Genomic DNA, 20,349 nt, shown 5'->3' on the forward strand with positions numbered 1-20,349 from the left:
GGCTCCAATACTTTGGCCACCTCATGAGAAGAGAAGACTCCCTGGAAAAGACCCTGATGTTGGGAAAGATGGAGGGCGCAAGGAGAAGGGGACGGCAGAGGACGAGATGGTTGGACAGTGTTCTCAAAGCTACCAGCATGAGTTTGACCAAACTGCGGGAGGCAGTGGAAGACAGGAGTGCCTGGTGTGCTCTGGTCCATGGGGTCATGAAGAGTCAGACACAATTAAACGACTAAACAACAACAACAACACCTTCCCAGCTCAGTCACTGTGCATAGAATGCCAACTTTGCTTTGCCTAGCCTGTAACTTCTATTTTGTTACAGGAGCTGCAGTCTTTTTTTTCTTTTCTTGCTGCCATCTACTAATTGGAGCAAAAATGGACTTCTAACAACGTGATGGCCGAACTGCTGCAGTGCACTTTATTTCATGGTGTTACCTGTTGGAACACTTGATGCTACAACACCCCCAAATTGTGGTTTTTTGTGGCACGTGCAAGGAATCCAGTATTTGAATCAAGCAGGGGTTGTGTAAGCACAGGGGCACAGGTGGCGCTGTGGTCTAAACCACCAAGCCTCCTGGGCTTGCGGATTGGAAGGTTGGCAGTTCAAATCCCCACAACGGAGTGAGCTCTCGTTGCTCTGTCCCTGCTCCTGCCAACCTAGCAGTTCAAAAGTACACCAGGGCAAGTAGATAAATAGGTACCGCTGTGGCGGGAAGGTAAACGGTGTTTCTGTGTGCTCTGGTTTCCGTCATGATGTCCCGTTGCGCCAGAAGCGGTTTAGTCATGACGTGGAAAGCTTTCTGTGGACAAATGCCGGCTCCCTCAGCCTGAAGCAAGATGAGCACCACAACCCCATGCAGTGGATGCTCGGGTTGCAAACATGATCCGTGCGGGAAGCACATCCGCAACCCGTAGCACCGCATCTGCGTATGCACGGGTCACGATTCGGTGCTTCTGAGCATGCGCCAAAACCCAGAAGTAACCTGTTCCGGTACTTCCAGGTTCAGTGCAGTGCACGACCCGAAGCGTCTGTAACCCGAGGAATGACTGTAATCCCCTTTGACTGGTCTTAACATTCCAGAGGTCCTTTATCTTTTACCATACTATAAGAACAATGGGTTGCATTCAGCTTAGCACTAAGGAGATTGTTCCATCAATGCAAGCAACTGAACTTGCCTGACAGAGGGCGCTCCCATCTGCTCCCCTTGCACACTGTATTGGGGGTCCTACCAGCGCTTCATAGTTTTTTATATATTTTTTTGCAAAGGGAAACATGGAACCCTGAGAACTATCATTTAACTTGCAATTCCCAGCACCCTTAACAAACCAGTTTCAAGAATTGATTTAAATAGATTTAAATGGATGGTGTGTATTCAGCCTTTCACTGGCACATCTAGACCTGGGGAAGAGGCTGAGCAGTTTTGAACTGGAGACTATCTATGTAATTTTATCGAATTTATTCTTATTGTTTGTTTGCCATTTTGGATAAATGCTTCTGCCTGGTTCTATCTTCAGGCATGTGTGTGAAGATTGCTACTCAGAGATCCAGATTCAGGTTGTATGTTTTCCTGGCTCAAGGCTTCAGCCAGAGCAGAATATAGGAGAGAAAACAAGCCCAATTCAAATCGAGGGCTGTGAAGTCAGTAGTTAGGATTAGGTATGAACATGCAGCATTTTGTCCTTTCTTTGAAGCATTGTAACAGCTCACAGGCACAATTCAAAGTGTTGGTCCTGATCTTTAAAGCCCTAAACGGCCTCGGCCCAGTATATCTGAAGGAGCATCTCCATCCCCATCGTTCTGCCTGGACGCTGAGGTCCAGCTCCGAGGGCCTTCTGGCGGTTCCCTCATTGCGAGAAGCCTAAGTTACAGGGAACCAGGCAGAGGGCCTTCTCGGTGGTGGCACCCACCCTGTGTAACACCTTCCCATCAGATGTCAAGGAAATAAACAACTATCTGACTTTTAGAAGACCTCCGAAGGCAGCCCTGTTTAGGGAAGTTTGAAGAAGGTAACTCTCCAGTCGTCCCATGTCTGTTTCTTGAATAAAACAGTAGTTTTAGTCTGTTGCAACAAAAACACCATCAAGACATCTTAAAAGACTAACACTTTTATTCAGCCACAATGTGGATGTACGTATCAAGAAGGGAGGGGGACATTGTTGTTACAAAAGGAATTACTCCGTCACATTAGTCTCCAGAACACATTTGGAAAGAAAAAAAGAAAGCTCCTGAGGAAATCTAGTTGGTGTGTGGTACACGCCCAAATGGTAACATAAATAAAGTGAACCCTGGGCCAGTCATTCCATCTCAGCCTATCCTCCTTCACAGAGTTGTAACTATGAATTGGGTAGGGGAGAATAATGTACAATCCAATCCACCCAAGCGTTTTGAGGGAAGGGTGAGATATGAGAGAGGAAAGTGAAATAGGCTGAAATCATAAACATCTTTGCGAAGCCGTATTGAACAGGATTTTACCTCAGAGTAAGTGTGCTCTGAAAGCAGAATTGGGGGTCCTGAAAGACTGCCTGTATAAAAACTCTTCTGCCATTGCTTAGGATAAAGAGTTATTTTCAATTAGATTACGTCTCCTTTTAAAAGAAATAAATTGCCGAGGGAAATCTGGGAAAGGGCAGGCAAAGAAAAACAGACTCCGGTTTCAGTTAGTTCAGAGACTTTGACTAGAAGCTGGTCTGGGCCTTTGCAGAGCTATCATAGGTGCTCTTGTCCAATAAAACGTTTGACTTAAAAAAACAACAACCTGGACAGTAACACCAGAAAATCCTACAATTTAGGAAATGAGGGCGATATACCCCTTTTCAGACAGTCGAAAGAAGGGGAATGCATCTCGTCCTCCAAAATTGACATCTTTGAATTCAGTGAGCTCAGCTCCCGAATCAGCGTCATAAAACACTAGCTGTCCCACCCTGCAGTTCAGAACAACTCGGATCCTCTGGATCTCCTCACTGAAAGGCAGAGAGTGATCCCGGTAACATGAGGGGCAGGAGGCCCAATGTTCCCCATCCCACTTCCCAACTTGCCATATCTCATTTCTCTTCGGAGTTGAGGAACCATTCTTCTGAGAGACTCCCACAGCCCAGTCTCCTTCACTTCCCAAAAAGACCTGCCAGGTATATCTGCCCCCTCTGAGGGCCTGGGAGCCCATCACAAAAGGCCAGTCGTCATAGATTCTCTCAGGATTTGTGGACAGATCTGGATCTTTGCCTCCGTGTCTCACACTTTTGAAATCCCTTGACACGATGAGTTGGGGACTAGCCGTCTTTGGATCCAGTGTTATAGTTTCTAGAGGGATTGGGGAAATAAAAAGCATAATTAAGGGCTTTGTTTCAACTTATGACTTTCTGACAGTAAGAGCTGTGGAACAGAGTTCCTCAAGAGATACTGGATTCCCTGCCCTTGGAGGTTTTTAAGCAAAGGTTTGATGGCCATCTGTCATGGATGATCTAGTTGAGATTCCTGCAATGTGAGGGGGGGTGGAATAAAGGACCCTTGGTTCACTTCCAGCTTTACATTTCTATGTTTCTATGTGTGCAAATCTGTTTACTATACATATATATGCGAATGACTAAATTATGCCTTGCCACATACTGGATATTTTGAGGAGGAAATCAGATGCTTCCTAAAGGCTCAAAGTCACATTTCTCATGCTCTGTTGCTTCAGCCACTTTTCTCTCAGCCCAGCTCTGATGCTGCAAGCGGACCTGGGCTGAGGGAAAATGCTAGAAAGTCTGTGAGGATGTGCTTGTGATTGACAGGAGCATTCCAAAGCAGTAAAGAATCCATTAGGAGTGAGGGAAGAGCAGTTAGGAAATAGGAATTTGAAGTCTGTGAGGGAAGGGAAAGAGAATGCAAAGGCTGGATCTGTATACCTATAAAGCACTGTGAAAAGAAATGTTATAAAAGCTCACAATGGAAATTCTTGGGATTTCAGCTCTATGGCACCATCTGTTATAATGCATTTATAACATCATAAGTTGACGAATGCAGATGAGTCCAAAGAGAGAGACTCAAGTCTCAGGATTCATAGTTAGGTGTATGTGCTATGGGATATATTGGTTACCAAGGTAACCTAATTCTTCTTCAATGTCTTTTGATTAGTCCTTTTACAACAACTCTCGTTCCTCTGAGGTAAAACTCTGAGGTAAAATTTCAACAGAAACGTCTCTCAGTCAAGGAATGACACTTGCCAGAAAGGAGTACAGCCAAGACTGCAAGCGACGGCCTCAGCAGGGCCCAGCCCTCACAATAAGCCCTTAGGTGGCTTTAAAAGAGGATTAGACAAATTTGTGGAATGAGTTTAGCAATGGCTACTAATCATTTTGGATCAAAAGTGCAATACCTCTGAGTACCATTGGCTAGACAACAAGAGCAGAAAATGGCTTTTGCCCTCATCTGTCATATTGGTTTGTCTGTTAGCTTCGCATTTGGGCGGCTCTTAAGATATTGTAACCAAACTTTGCATTATGGTTCCCGAGATGAAGGAAGTTTTTATACAGTTGGATGCCATTTTGAACCAAAATGGAGGACAGAATCAGGAAGGTTGGATAGACCCTTTCATGCAGGGATTTACTGACCTTTGGGTCCTGAATCTGGGTCAGGAGGTGATTGGAGTTGTGGGGGCCTTTGGATCTCGATGAGCTTTGAAACATGATTTGAGATATTGTATGGATCTTGGTTCTAGCTGTGGAGAGTTGGCTGGCCTGTCGAGAGGGAATGGGGGCATGGTGGGGTCGGGCCCCCCCCCCCGAGACCTGTTCTTTAGCATCTTTAGCATCAAAGAATATGAAGAAGAACTGCAGAAGGGACTTGGAAAAGACTTAAGAGCCTCGGACAGAAGATCTCCAGGTTGATGAGCTGTATGGAATGGACGGAAATGACTGGCAGAATCCGAAACCAGGGAGAAGAGATGGTGGAAGAAGATTGGGAAAGTTTAAAGTTTATATATAGAAATATTGTAAAATTAATGAGTGTTAGAAAATTGTTGGAATGAAACTTTATGGCTTTAGTAGAAATGTTATAAGGAGTTAAGTATAAATAAGTACTTTAGTATTAAAGGAAAATAAGGTTAAAACTATGTTAAGATATTCTTAATGACAAAAATAGAGAAAGATGGAAAGGAATTGCTGAAACAAGTAACAGAAGTGGAATACAAAAAGGGAGGTGAGAGGAGGTCGATGAAATAAGGGAATGAAAGATGGAGTAATGAAATGATATGGTATATGTTTTTAAATTGTTGTTGTTTTGTTTAGTTTAGTGTGTTAAGGTTGTGTTTTGTATTGTTTATATATTGAAATGTATTGTTTTTCCTTTTTTCTTTTCTGCTCTATTTTGTGTTTTTTTTTCTTTTTTCTTTTCTTGTAAGTCTTAAAAGTAATAAAGATTATTTAAAAAAACAAAACAAAATGGAGGACAGGATCTTTCAAAACTGCACCAATGTTAAAAGCTGTACTGATTTATTTGGTTTCGTAGAATTCCCAAGCAATGCAGTCTATGCGGCTGTCCTGTGTCCTGCATGTGGACAACTTATGGGTTAATCTGTTTAACATTCCTAAACTGGCAACCCCCATAAAACACAAATAACAACTTTCTGCAAAAAAAAGACGTCCCTATCCCTTCTGTGAATTTGGTCCTCCACCAGTCCCCAAAATTACCTGTGGCTGCATTAAATCCAGTTAGAACACCTGGAAGCCGGGATGGGGGGAGAGAAAAGAAAACAGAGATAAAATGTCACACAACTGTATTTGTCACAAAAATATTTTTGAAAAAGATCTATCACTCTCTTTAATAGATAAACTGAGTGCTTACGCTTGAGGCGCCACAGAAGATGGCCGGCGATACCATCGCTCCAGCTCCCACAAGGTAATTAGAGGCTGAGATGGGAGTAATCAGCCTCCCAAATTCTTCCCGGCATAAGGGAAGATGCATTCTCATCCCCGGATGCCCAATAAAGCACCCCCAAGTTCGTAAAGAAGGAGGGGGTGGGGGCACTGGATGAAAAGTCCCCGAGGGAGTTCAGATCTTGCTGTCCCCGCAAGCGCACCAAGTTCCATTTCTTAAGATGAAAAATTGGATTTCAGTTTTGAACATGCTTCAAGTGAGGAGGGGGAAATTAATCTGCCAATTAAGCCAGGAAGAAAAAATAACATCTAAGAATAACATCTAAGTCAGTATGTTGGAACGGAATGGAAAAGGAGGGGGGGTAAAGCTTTTTTAAAAAAATAATTCTGCTGCCTCCCCATCGCTCACCCAGGACCATCCTACCCATGTAAATTATGCTGGGGTGGGAGAAAGCATGGTTGCTAGGTCTAAAGGGCAGCTCTGGGAGGAACACTCTAGCTAGAAATCTCTCCTCCCCCCCCCCCGAAGTTGTTGGACTACTATTCACACAAGCCTCAGCCAGTCAGCCAGGCCAATGGTCAGGGATAATAGGAGTTGTAGTCCAGCAACACAGGTGTGTGTGTGTGTGTGTGTGGATACACAGGTCCCAACCACTATGCAAAAGCTCCACGCTAACCTAGAGCTTTTCACACCAACATCTGCAAGGTCATTTAGATCATCTGAAAGTTGTACTTATGGCACCAACCTCTTCAGAATATCATAGGGCAGGGGTGCCCAAGCTTTTTAAAAAGTGGGCCAGATTAGATGAAGTGAACACGCGTGAGGGCCGGACAAACTTGTTGACCTTTTTGGGATTGAAGTTGAGCTTTTTTTTCTAGGATTGATGCTGTTGAACTTTTTGCCCCAGGAAATAAACTGCCGCAGTGGCCGGATTAAACCCAAAGGCCCCCAAAACGGACTTTGAACGTGCCTGTCATAGGGCAATGACCCTGAAACGGACATTTTCTGTCGCTGCCTCTATATTATGGAATGCCCTTCCTCTGCCGTAGACGAAGCAGGAATCATCAATTGCTTCAGACATCTTGTAAAGATTTGCTTTTCCTGATGCATAACATCAGACCCTGTTTTATGCGTTTGAGAAATCTGAATTCCTGTTTTATTTGTGTGGGATTCAATGCTAGTCTCACCCAGAGTTGACCCATTAAAGTTAATAGACATGACCAACTTCGTTTCATTGATTTCAATGGGTCTGTTTCAAGCAGGCCCTAGTCATATATATACTTTCATGCTACTGTTTTATTGGGTTTTGACTGTACTATTGTTTTAATGATACTGTTTGTTTTTCTATTTTGCACTGATTTAAGAGATTTCAAAAATACCAGGTGGTTTATAAATGCTTTTAAATAAAAATAATATCCAGTATAGAATCCTTGCAGCTATTCGTTAATACAATTGCAGAGAGCCTCCAACCAGTGGACCTTATTAGGCCTGCTGGGTTTGGCACTTAGCAAAACAGCATTGTGTGACATCAGCCACAGAAAAAACTCAAACACAATTCATGCCAAAGCTGCTGCACCTCAGCAGTTAAGTCAGCCAACCTCAAATGATATCACAAGATTGACAGGTGGCCGGCCTCTCCCACTTTTGGTTCCAGCCCCTGTGGCAAGATCCAATGCCCAACCCCTGTTTTCATACCCCTTAGCTCCTGCACGATACTATTCAGACAGATATTTCTATCACGAAATTCCTCAATCCTCCACTTCAGCACGGTGTAGAAAAAGAACGGATTCTCAAATTGCTTCTTCTTATCATATCTGGAAAGAAAACAGTATTACCCCTTCATTGATGCAATTCAGAATCCCTAAGGAAAGCACAAGAAAGGTTTGGAATACAGTGGAATGGCAGAAAGCCTCACGTCTAAGCCTGAAACTTCCTTCTGAGTCCTATTTCTCAGGAATGAGAAAAGCCATTTCAACAAAGCACCCCCAATCCCCATCCTTTTCAAGATGACCCAGAAGGATAACATGGTAACAAAAGCCACCTGAGAGATCCAAGCGAACCAATAGGTTCTTTTTTTAAAATGTATTTTTATTAAAGATTTTCTTGATTTACAAAAGTATGTGCAATGTCTCTCTCTCTTATTTTTCCCCCCATGTAACTTTTTTTACAAATCGGTTTCATTTGTTGAGACATTAGGAAGTAAAGGAGGAAAGAGGTGGGGCGGAGATGAGTGGGGGTGGGGTCGGGTGGCAATGTTTCTATTTTACTTAATATATGTGGGGTTTTGTGTCAGCATTGCTTGTGCAGCTTCTCTGTTGTTCACTTGTGTTCCTTTGGTGGTCTTTGTTTTCATGTGAGAGTGGGGTGGGTGGGTGTTTTGGATCAGGTTAGCCATATTGATTTGTATGCTGTGGGTGGATTTTTGTCATTGTCTTGTTGGGCTGTGTATGTGATAAAGGGGAGCCATACCAGGGTGAAGGCGTCTTCTTCTATTTGCCCTGCGTCGGTTTCAGTTTATTGGTTAATTTTTCTAGTAGGGCTGTTTCCCATACTATTTGGTACCATTGGTCCATGCTTACTCCTGACAGGTCTCTCCAGTGTCTGGTTATGGTGTTTCTGGCTGCTGAAAGTTGTTGGGTTATGAGTTGTTTGTGGTGTAAGTGGGCATTATTGTCTTGGAAGATGTTTAGTAGGGCCAATTCTGGGGTGGTTTCTAATACTTGCTTGGTTATTTTGCATATTTATCGTATGGCTGTTGTCCAGAATAGTTGGATTTGGGGGCACTCCCACCACATGTGGAGAGATGTGCCTGTGGAGGTGCACCCTCTCCAGCATTTTGGTGAGGTTCCTGGGTGTATTAGTGCTAGTTTTCTTGGTGAGAACCTACAGGTTCTAAGGCCAAGAGAGCAGGGCTGAAAGTCAAAATGGAAGGGATCTAGATCAGCCGCAATCAGTTTGCACTGGTCCCCATCCACCCACCAGTGAAGAACATCCACAACTAAGGCAACAAAAGCAGTTTCTGTTCCAAAGCCAGACTGAAAGTAGAAGGAATCTAAATAAAGTGCATGCAAAAGACTCTTGGAGATTGATTTAATGTGAGCAGAAAGAGAAGAAAGATGAACACGACACCCAGACTACCATCAGCTGCAGTGCTTTTTTTCTAAAATAATGTTTAGAAGTACTCTCATTTTCTTACTCATGTTGAAATACTGCCCCTCAATGAGGCCAAACTTAGATTCACAAAATGTTTAGGGATATGCGTACCTCTGCACCCCCCCAGGGGAAAAAACCATTGATCAGCTGTATTAATAAATGGGGGTGGGGTAAAATTCAACCAATAACTAGAAAGCCTTTCTTAAGGCAGGTAAAAAATAAAATAAAAAACCCCAAGCAAGTGGAAACAGAAGAAAACTATTAGAAACAGGAATGCTGTACAAGGATGAAAAGAGCAATGTGTGAACAAGAGATTAGTGAGATCCACTTACCTCTGCAATATGCTTTTAGCTTCCTACAGAAAGAAGAAAGAACAGAGATTTCAATGTACTATAAAGACTCCTTCAGGCTCTGTACGGAGCCAAAGTACAGCATTACCTTATTTAAGCAGATCTAATATGCCATCTAATCAAATGCACACCTCAATTTTCAAAACTTTGAAACCCAAAAAGTATTTGCTGGTGCCATCAAATCTAATGTGCATCCTAATTTTTGCGATGAAATTTGGCCAAAAAAGGTGTGCATTGCATTTGAGTAAATACGGTATATAAAGTAAGAATAATATTAAAAACATAAGTCTCCAGCCCTGAAACAGGACATCAGTAGAGTCCTGCTGGATCAGACTGAGGGTTCTTCCTCCTGTTCTCAACATGAGGTTGGCAGATACCCACAAGCAGGGAATGATTGCAAAAAATACCCTAATTAGGAGGGCATTAGGAGCACACACATGACCACAGAATTAAAAAAAAAATACAAACCTATTCTATCAGACTGATCCACAGTGAAGTGAAATTAGACATTTATCTGGGATGTTGTATGCTACAAACCTCATAAACAACAATCATAAAATTGGGCTCCATCATATGGTATATACAAATGGAGAAATGCCAAAATATGGAGTTCGCTTTCCCCTTGAATAGTTTGTTTCTACTCTTCCTACCTGAAGGAATTCAATTTCTGGCTTCTGAGACACTTCTTCCATATCCTGAATGAAACCTCCAAGACTTGCCAATTCTTCAGAGAACCTGAACAGGCAACTTTTCTTTATCACTGCAAGACACTTCTCCACGTTTACCATATCCTGCAAAAGGAGCTTCTCTTGATCTCTCAGAGACTGGCATAAATTTCCAAACTCTGCCACTGTTTTTCCCTTCTCTTCTTTCATTAGCTCCTGCAACAAGCAGAATATAAAGAGCAGAAAATCAGGCCAACATAATCCATGTTTGCACCATCAAGAGAGATAGGATTTCATACCAAGGGCATAAAAAATGGCATCAACATCCAGCAGGAAATAATTTCCTAAAAACATTTAAGAGTCTATCATTAAGATATCACTCTCCATGTTTCTGTGAAATATTCCGGTAATTTCTAAAAGAAACCAAGTAATGCTGAGGATCTGGGACGCCTCATGGCTTTTAACCATCTTGTTGGTTCCATTACTTGCTCAGTTCCAACAAATAGTGGTCTCTGGGCCCCTCTGGGAGGAAGAGAGATATGATGTTAATTAATTAAAAAATCGGCACTTACAAGCAGATCCTGGCTTTCATTTTCCAAGTTCTCTGTATACTGCAGAATGGTTTCTCTCCCCTCCTTCAGAACTTCTAGGCAGCGAAAAATCCGATCCTGTCAATAATAATAATAATTGTTATGTACTGAAGTTCTCACCCTGGGCCAGCAGGGGGATACTGTAGATAGTTATGCAAATAAGGGATCAAAAGTGACGTTCAGTGATTGGATAGTTTTAGAAAATTGTTACAGTTACATTGTACTAGAGCTCTATATAAGCAGGCTAACTGAGCCCTTCAGTTCAGTTCTGTTCTGGCCTGTGAATAAACAAGAACTGTTTGAAGAATCGCTGTGTCATCTGATATGTTCACCCACAACTTAACAACAACAATAATAATTTTATTTATACCCTCCCCTCCCCGGCCAAGACCAGGCTCAGGGCGGCTAACACTGAATATAAATATAGTAAAAACATTTTTTTAAAAAACCACAAAAAAACCACAAAACAACAGTTGATTAAAATGTAAGTTAAAAATACAGTTTTAAATGCAGCTTAAAATGCAGCCTCGTTTTAGTGGTAGCCTATAAATCAAAGCCATAAGGGGAGAAAACATCAAATATTAACCGGGGCCAACTATCCATGCTGGTCCTACATGGGCCAGCAAAAAGAGCCGAGGGAAAATTTATATACAAATCCCATATAAGGGATTCCATAAAAAAAAGAGAGAGGGGCGGGGGTTAGACTGAATCCAGCCCAAAGGCCAGGTGGAACAGCTCTGTCTTGCAGGCCCTGTGGAAAGATGTCAAATCCCACAGGGCCCTGATCTCCTGTGGTAGGGCGTTCCACCAGGCCGGGGCCAGAGCCAAAAAGGCCCTGGCCCTGGTTGAGGCCAATCTAACCTCCTTGGGGCTCGGGACTTCCAAAGTGTTGTTATTTATGGACCTTAAAGTCCTCCGCGGGGCATACCAGGAGAGGCGGTCCTGTAGGCACGAGGGCAGAAGTCAAAATTTGTTGACTTTGAGAGATTTACACACACACACACACACACACACACACACACACCAAAATCTTATTTGACAGAGAGAGAGAAGAAATAGTGATAACCGTGCTCCTGTTCATGTGGCAGGGCCTGTAAGAAGGACTCTCTGAGTCCCAGCTTCCCTGACCATCAATGCACATACAAACAGTATAGAATCATACAATTGTCAAGTTAGAAGGGACCCAACTTTAGCCCCCTACAATGCAGGAACCACAGCTACAGAATCCGTAAAAAAATATAAATACTTAGTACATGCTGGAATTATGCTAACAGTTTGTAGAACCTTCATTTTAAAAATTTAAACAATACCAAGTCTACCATATGTCTCTGAGTTGACGTGTATTTACAGGTCTCCCCCCCAAAAAATTATTCACACACACATACCTCAAAAAAAGTTGAAATTGTTTAAACCATATTACTTGGCTTTATTACTACTAGTAGTAGTAGTAGTACTAGTAATAGCTAATCAGATGTTTAGATTAGACTGCACTGATCTTTAGGAAAAGTTCAGATATTTTTAATGGAGGAAAAAATAAATGAAACAGTCTGGTTTACTAAATGCACGTCAAACAACATTGGCGTAGTTCACACGAAGCACAGAGCAAAGGCAAAGAGGCCTACTGAGATGCCGTGGCGTAGGAAGGGGGTGCGGTAGGTGAGGGCTGCCCCAGGTGTCATCACTGAGGGGGCTGACAAAAAGGCAAAAAATGTCTTTTTAAAATAAATAAATAAAAATTGGACTCATGACACTTTAAAAAATAATAACAACTGCGGAAAACACAAGAAGTACCAATGGTGGAAGATTGGCAGATGAAGATGATGGATTTTTCGGCACTAGCCAACCTGACTGGAAGAGTCCGTGACCAGAAGGAGGAGGAGTACCAGGAAGAGTGGATGAAATTTAAAGACTATTCAGTTAAATATGTTAAGTTAAATTAATTGGAAAAACTTGCAAACACCGGATAGGCTTAGGATTTAAATATATAATGTGATGAATTAATATTTTTAATATTGAAATGGAAAGAAAGATGTTAAGTGATTAAGTTATTTTTTTAAGAATACTGGATTTGGAAAACCATTAAAATAATATACATTGAAATTCAACTGGGGGACACGAGGAAGTCATTTAAAAATGTAAATAAGTTTGATTTAATACCGTGGTGATGTTTGTTTGTTTGTTTAAAAAATCTTTTTGGAAAATTAATTTTAAAAATTGAAGAAAAAAATAATAACAACTGCACCCACTGCATCCCCTTTCCTACGCCACTGGTAGCTAGGTGAGGCTGGCGGCACTGGGCGCCACACTGCAGGGCCTGCAGCGTGCCTGAGCCATGCGTCTTTCCTGAGGGGAAGGCAGCAGGCTGACTTCCTGCAAGTTCCACGATGCTTTTTTGAGCAGCGCGGAGCTTGCATCTGCCCACCACCTCAGCCACCCTACAGCTGAGGGGGAGGCTGCCGAGAGGCTCCTTGCAGCGTGCCCTGCCTTGGCTTGCCCCGCCCCCATGGGCAGCTCGCCCCGCCACCAGCTGCAGGACACGCACACCGTGCCGGGCACCCAAATGACTAGCTACGCCACTGCTGAGGCGTGTGCCCAGTGTTGGGGAAATTTAGCCCACAAGGCTGCCATCCCCAAAACGTCATATGCAACGTGATATGTAATAGTGCCGGCACTGGGAAAGTCTCCCTGGCACAGAAATTGCATAGACAGACAGCAACATTCTCCTGAATGGCTGGGGAGTTCTGGCCTATTAAGGCCAGAAGATGGCCTTAATACACAAGCAGTTTGGTATGGGAGCACATATTTCTCCATGCAATTGTGTCTGCAAAGTCACCACACACAAACCTGGAATCAGATATAAAGCCCTCCCACAAGGAGAGTATGAATTCTCACCACTCTCGAACCCTGGCCCTGGATATTTCTGAGAATGTAGCATTGGTTGTATGCCCAAATCGTATCAAATGTAGTATTCTTACCTTGTATTCTTCAACAGCCAGGTCTATGGGAACCACAGCTTTGCATGGGTGCTGTTGTGCAGCGTCACACAGAAGGCAGAAGAAGATTTCGTGATCCTTGCAAAACAAATTCATGGGTGCCTTGTGCGTCACACATTTTGGCCCCTCTAGGCCCATGGAATTCAGCTGCTGAGCAATTTCAACAATGCTTGCTAGAGACCTGTTTGATTTGAAATCCCGCCCGACGGCTGCTCGGCACTGTGGGCACCTGGTTTCTGTGCCAGCCTCCTCCCAGCACGTAGAGATGCACCCTTGGCAAAAGTTGTGTCCGCAGTCTAGAGTCACAGGATCGGCAAAGTAGGCCAGGCAGACAGGGCAAGTGGCTTCAAAGCGAAGCCTCTTCCTGGGTGTCTCAGCCATAGCTTCACTATTTCAGTGAAACACAAAGGGAACGGAGTTCTTTTCTCCTGCACTCAGAAGCAGCCCCAATGGGAAAAGAGTTCAAAAGGCCAGTATCTCTGCCCTGGAAAGAAACAGCAGCAAGAGTGTCAGGTTAGTATTATGCGCCCCAATAAAGGAAAACATCACTCAACTGCTTATTCACAACCAGCCACAGAGGCCGATTCCCACTTTGATACCCCTCTTGACCACTCCTCTTTATTCAACTTTGATTTGTGTTTTAGGGAGAATGACAAACCTAGACAGCATCTGAAAAAGCAGAGACATCACCTTGCCAACAAACGTCCGTCTAGTTAAAGCTATGGTTTTCCCAGTAGTGATGTATGGAAGTGAGAGCTGGACCATAAAGAAGGCTGATTGATGAAGAATTGATGCTTTTGAATTATGGTGCTGGAGGAGACTCTTAAGAGTCCCATGGACTGCAAGAAGATCAAACCTCTCCATTCTGAAGGAAATCAGCCCTGAGTGCTCACTGGAAGGACAGATCCTGAAGCTGCGGCTCCAATACTTTGGCAACCTCAGGAGAAGAGAAGACTCCCTGGAAAAGACCCTGATGTTGGGAAAGATGGAGGGCACAAGGAGAAGGGGACGACAGAGGGTGAGATGGTTGGACAGTGTTCTTGAAGCTACCAGCATGAGTTTGACCAAACTGCGGGAGGCAGTGGAAAACAGGAGTGCCTGGCGTGCTCTGGTCCAGGGGGTCACAAAGAGTTGGACACGACTAAACAACTAAACAACAGATAACAGTGGATTGTTGATGTAATTACAATTTAGTTTGTTGTACTCATGCTTTGTGTGCAGTGTAAACATAAAAGCTGTGTAGGCAAAGAAAGCAACTAAGACCCATTTGGGAATGCTATCTTCCAGAGTAATACACATAAAGCCTGCTTTTTCCCAACCTCGCTCCTTGTTATTTATTCTTACAGCAGAAGACAGGCAAGGACTGAAACTCTAGAAAGAGTAGCCTTATTTGTCTATTGCAGTTTTTTAAAAAATTATCACGTGGAATATGAAAGGCGTGAGATATTTATTTTGCCAGAAACTTTAGTGTAACTTGGTGGACATCACATACAATGAGAAGGTGTAGCAATGCAAGAGATAAAGGCATCACAATGCCATGCAGATGAGGACCCGACAAATAAATGGAACTACTGCCCCCAGCGGGTAATGAGCTGGCAAAGCAAGACAAATACCATGCAAAGAGGGGAAATTACTTTTGGTAGTGAGCTAGCCACTCTGATGGTTTCTTTCTTTCTTTCTTTCTTTCTTTCTTTCTTTCTTTCTTTCTTTCTTTCTTTCTTCCTGTGCCAAATAGTTTTTAATGGTTTTCCAAATTTTAACCAATCAATACATCAAATTTGATATACTTTCCCCAGATAAGTTGACTTCCCGCTCTTCTTCCTAGCCGTGTCCCTAAAGGTAAAGGTAAAGGGAGCCCTGACCATTAGGTCCAGTCATGGCCGACTCTGGGGTTGCAGCGCTCATCTCACTTTATTGGCTGAGGGAGCCGGCGTACAGCTTCCGGGTCATGTGGCCATCTTGACTAAGCCGCTTCTGGCGAACCAGAGCAGCGCACGGAAACGCCGTTTACCTTCCCGCCAGAGCGGTACCTATTTATCTACTTGCACTTTGACGTGCTTTTGAACTGCTAGGTTGGCAGGAGCAAGGACCGGGCAACAGGAGCTCACCCCGTCGCAGGGATTCGAACCACCAACCTTCTGATCGGCCTAGGACTGTGGTTTAACCCACAGCACCACCCGCGTCCCTACTTTCCCCTATTTACTGCTTTATATTAGAAATTTATATTCCAATTCACATTTCAACCCTTATATCTAACCCTAAATGGAACATTTTCCTATTTGATTCTTTTTTCTTCTCCCTTTCCTTTTCTTCCTCAGCTGTCTAGTTTTCAATTCCTGCTTGCATACTTAACAATATCTTATTCCATTACACAGCAAAACAAATGAGGTCCGCCAGTGCCATTCTGATGGTATCAACCCTGCATATTCCAGTTCAAGTGGTTTGCATGGAATGTTCTCTTTGGAACACTATTGAATGAATGAATGAATGAATGAATGAATGAATGAAGGCTACTTTTCAATTCTGTTACTGAATAGCAAGGCTCTCCCACTGGTTTCTGAATGTTGCCATTACTAATAGATGGCTTGTGTCCAGAACCTGCCTTATGTAAAATGGCAATAGAGTATCTGGAGAGCCCAGCTGAAAAGTAATCCAGCATCCTTCCCCACCCCCGAGTGTTCAGCTGGATTCCTTTGGGAATCCCACAAGCATGACTTGAAGACTGTAGCCCTCTCTGGCTCTTGCCCTTAAGCAATTGGTATTCAGTGGCATACTGCCTCTGAACTTTATATATCGCTTATGGCCAAAATAGGCTACTAAGCCTCGGTCCAGTATAGCTTAAGGAGCATCTCCACCCCCATTGTTCCGCCCGGACACTGAGGTCCAGCTCCAAGGGCCTTCTGGTGGTTCCCTCGCTGTGAGAAGCCAAGTTACAGGGAACCAGGCAGAGAGCCTTCTCGGTAGTGGCACCCGCCCTGTGGAACGCCCTCCCACCAGATATCAAAAAGAAAAACAACTACCAGGCTTTTAGAAGGCATCTGAAAGCAGCCCTGTTTAGGGAAGCGTTTAATGTTTGACGCACTATTGTATTTTAATATTTTGTTGGAAGCTGCACAAAGTGGCTGGGGAAACCCAGCCAGATGGGCGGGGTATAAATAATAAATTTATTATTATTATCATCATCATCATCATCACCACCATAGTAAAAAAATGAGTTATACAAACAGTGAAAGATAAACATCCATAAGGAGTATGCACAATAAAACAATCCCAGTGACTAAAAAAGATCGCTATCACCCTCATAAATAATCTTGTTGATGGAATTATTCTAAAGGAATGTGGTCAGTGGCTTTGATAAGGAACCCACCCTAGTGAACATCACCATATCTTGGGGCAGCAAATTCCACATATTCATTATGCGTTTTGTCAAAGGGTACTGCTTTTCCTCTGGTGGGAATCTATTGCTAAAATGTCATTGGGTGACAAGAGTTCTGTTGGTGCAATATATACCGGTATATACACACATACATACACAACGTATGAGAATTCCTGAATGCCAAGATCCAGGTTTGGGGCAAGTACTCTTTGGCGAAAGAAGCCCAGCAGAAAAGTCACAAAAGAAATTGAAAAGCATGGAAATATAGGTTGATGGCCCTTTAAAATGTGCCCTTCCAAGCGAGTCAAAATTTCCCTCTTCCCTCAGCATAGGAAAAGACCACATGCCAGGCAAGGTAAAAAATGGTTGGACAAAATGACAGGAAGGATTCGAAACCTGCGGGACCAGAGATTTACAGAAGATTGGAAGAAGTATATGAATTATTTGAAGAGCAACTGTAATCAATAAATTACGCTAGTAGGACTACAAGAGGTTTTGTCAGGAGAAATATACGAAGTGTTACAAAGTAGAAAAAGATAGAGATATTGGTTATGAGTTTGAAATGTAATAGGGAAGATAAGAAATGCATACAGAGATTAGATTGGAAAATTTTCAGACAGGATTGATGGAAGTCAGAAATTTGAATAAGATGTAAAAGTATGTTTAATTACTGTTGAAAATGATATTTTAAAAAAACAAATAAAAAATTATATATATATTTTTAAAAAATGGTTTACTTACAAACTCTCCAGAGGTCAGAAACCTGTGCTTCAGAAAAGTTGCACAGGGAGTAAAATCTAGCTTAGTTACAAAGTGGTGAAAGTTTCTATTTTTTTTGGAATAGGAACACAACAGTGGCTGGTGAGAGCCATGTGGCTGCTGATCTTGAGCAACCAGCTATAACCTCTGCACATACTAAGCTTCTCAGGCGGGGGTGGGGGTGGGGACAATTGGCAAGATTGCCTATTTCCTCCCAAGGTAAGGGGAAGTGACACAGCTAACCCTGTCAGGACCGCTTACTGTGGAATTAAACCCTTCACACATTAGTTTGACATAAGCATGTTGGTTAAATGAAGCTGGTTCTAGTTCTAATACAGCACCTAGAGAAGATTGCACACATACTACATGGGTCTGGCTCTCTTGACAGTGAGCCATTCTCTCCTGCCCTCTACAGTAAAAAAAAAAAAGGTAAAGGACCCCTGACAGTTAAGTCCAGTCACTAACGACTCTGGGGTTGCGGTGCTCATCTTGCTTTGCTAGCCAAGGGAACCAACGTTTGTCTGCAGACAGTTTTTCCGGGTTATGTGGCCAGCATGACTAAGCTGCTTCTGGCAAAACCAGAGCAGTGCACGGAAACACCGTTTACCTTCCCACTGCAGTGGTACCTATTTATCTACTTGCACTAGTGTGCTTTTGAACTGCTAGGTTGGCAGGAGCTGGGACCGAACAATGGGAGCTCACTCCACCGCAGGGATTCGAACAGCCGACCTTCTGATCGGCAAGTCCAAGGCTCAGTGGTTTACATTAAAAACTTTTACAAATAGTTCACTGGATGGTTTTTCTTGTTGCCTTCCTCCCAGGTCTCTGTCTGTTTGCCTTCTGAACTTGGAGGGCAATTTATTTAAAAGCAGAAGAAAAACCTCATAGAACCTCCATTTTATGCAAGCAAAGTAAAAATGCAATCCAAACCCCACAGGCCTCAGATTTGGAGAAATCTATAAATAAATCAAATCTGAATTTCCAATTTTACCTAATGAGTTAAGTGGCATCCTTTGCCTATATATGCAAATGTAAGACTATTGTAATGTAAGACTTATGTAAGACTAAATGTAAGACCAATGTAAGACTATATATGCAAATGTAAGACTATTTCCATTGTCCTCCCTGTTAGAAAAATACACTTACTTTTGTTAATGCAACCGAGCCTTTTTAACTGGGCAGCGTTTAGGCCTGAGCACTGTCCTAATCCAGTCCTGGATGGGATGGGATTGAGCCCTGCCCCCCACTATCAAGGCCAACTTTTGCTCGCCCCCCCTCCCAAGCAGACTGGGGGAGGGAAGGAGTTGCATTGCAATCTAAAAGTAGGCATCCCATGAGTTGTGCATAAGGAAACTACGGTTTTATGAATGTCGGGCAAGAAAATAACGAGAAAAGTGAGGGTGGGGTGGGAGAATAAAATCTACGATTGCGATTAAACTGAATTAATTCGGTCTGATTTGCAATCATTTGGAAAAATCAATAAAAATAATTGCGGTGAAATAGATATTGCGACAAGCCCAGGCAGCTCTCCTGCACTCCGCCGCAGCAAGCGAAGCCACCTGCAAAATAAAACGCGCGCTTCTTTGAGAATAAGTCTCTTAATTGTTTTTTTAACTCCACAAGGGAAAGAAAGATCGGGCTACAAGCCAGTTCCCAATGCCTAGGTTTCGTTTACGCCACGCTCCCCAACGACCGGCCAAAGCAGCGATTTTAACTGGACGGAGGATCCGGGGACTCCTTTGGTTCAAGCGCCCGGATCCGGAGCAACTCCGGTTACTAGCAAGAGAAAGGAGAACCCGATGCAGCAGGAAACGGCCTAGGACTGAGGACAGGCAAACCAGAGAATCGGGTTTGAGAAGGAAACCCTTTTAAAAAAATGAGCATGCGGCAACTTTACTCCCAAAAACTGGGGCTGCAACATTTGGGGTTGGATTTTTAACACACACACACAGCGTAGCCAGGATTTTTTTTGGGGGGGGGGCGCAAGACTTTTGTTACAGAACCTACGTGATTGGTCAGTTAAGTATTTCTATTGTTTTACTTGATGGGGGGGCTGCCTCTCTGACCCCCCCCGCTACACCAATGACAACCCCCGCCCCCTCTAAAAACACCACGGACTGATACATTTATTTAGTTTCTGGAAGAGACCTTTTAACCACCACCTGCGACGCCGCCCCAGTTTTCCTTTCTGCAGAACGATTTCCAGGAAGCGCGGGTCCCTCGCTTTTATATTGCAAGTGTGTTGGGATTTATTTATGCTTTTTGGTTTTAAAGCAGACGCCCGGGAGACACTGAGCAAGAAGCAGTGAGGAAACTGCGGGCAGGAGAAAAGGGGCAGGAATGAACCAGAACCTAAGAAGAGCTTTGCTGGGTTCAAAATGCAGCACGCGCACACAAGCGCACGCCTAAACGAGCAATAAACTCCTACCGATTAAAGTGGCAACCGACTGAGCCTAAAAACGGGGTCCAGGAGGCGAATTCCCTTTACCTGCAAAAGCAGCTGTCCCAATCTGGCGGAGCAAAGGGGACTCCTTCGGTTCAAGCGCCCAGATCCGGAGCAACTCAGATTACGAGGAAGGAGGAGAAGCCGAAGGGAGAGAACTCAA

The 20,349-nt window shown here is 43.4% G+C and overlaps 1 protein-coding gene across 3 annotated transcripts; it reads right to left on the reverse strand.

Moving 5' to 3' along the window:
• Positions 1–2,093: 2,093 nt before the first annotated feature.
• Positions 2,094–20,344, reverse strand: LOC309364875 (zinc finger protein RFP-like). Of its 3 annotated transcripts, none has more exons than XM_081902846.1 (8): positions 20,172–20,344; positions 13,591–14,092; positions 10,598–10,693; positions 10,011–10,241; positions 9,343–9,365; positions 7,553–7,671; positions 5,671–5,700; positions 2,094–3,301 (listed from the first exon to the last, which is right to left on the reverse strand). In XM_081902846.1, exons 2-8 carry the CDS (start codon positions 13,987–13,989, stop codon positions 2,790–2,792), a joined length of 1,410 nt encoding a protein of 469 aa, XP_081758972.1. In that variant the 5' UTR covers positions 13,990–14,092; positions 20,172–20,344; the 3' UTR covers positions 2,094–2,789. The 3 variants fall into 3 exon arrangements, with proteins under 3 accessions (XP_081758972.1, XP_081758971.1, XP_081758970.1); XM_081902845.1 differs by lacking the exon at positions 20,172–20,344 and adding an exon at positions 19,419–19,648; XM_081902844.1 differs by lacking the exon at positions 20,172–20,344 and having other exon boundaries at positions 13,591–14,146.
• Between the last annotated feature and the right edge of the window lie 5 nt (positions 20,345–20,349).

This window comes from Podarcis melisellensis (assembly GCF_964234715.1).
Source record: "Podarcis melisellensis genome assembly, chromosome: 2".
In the NCBI taxonomy this organism is placed as follows: domain Eukaryota; kingdom Metazoa; phylum Chordata; class Lepidosauria; order Squamata; family Lacertidae; genus Podarcis; species Podarcis melisellensis.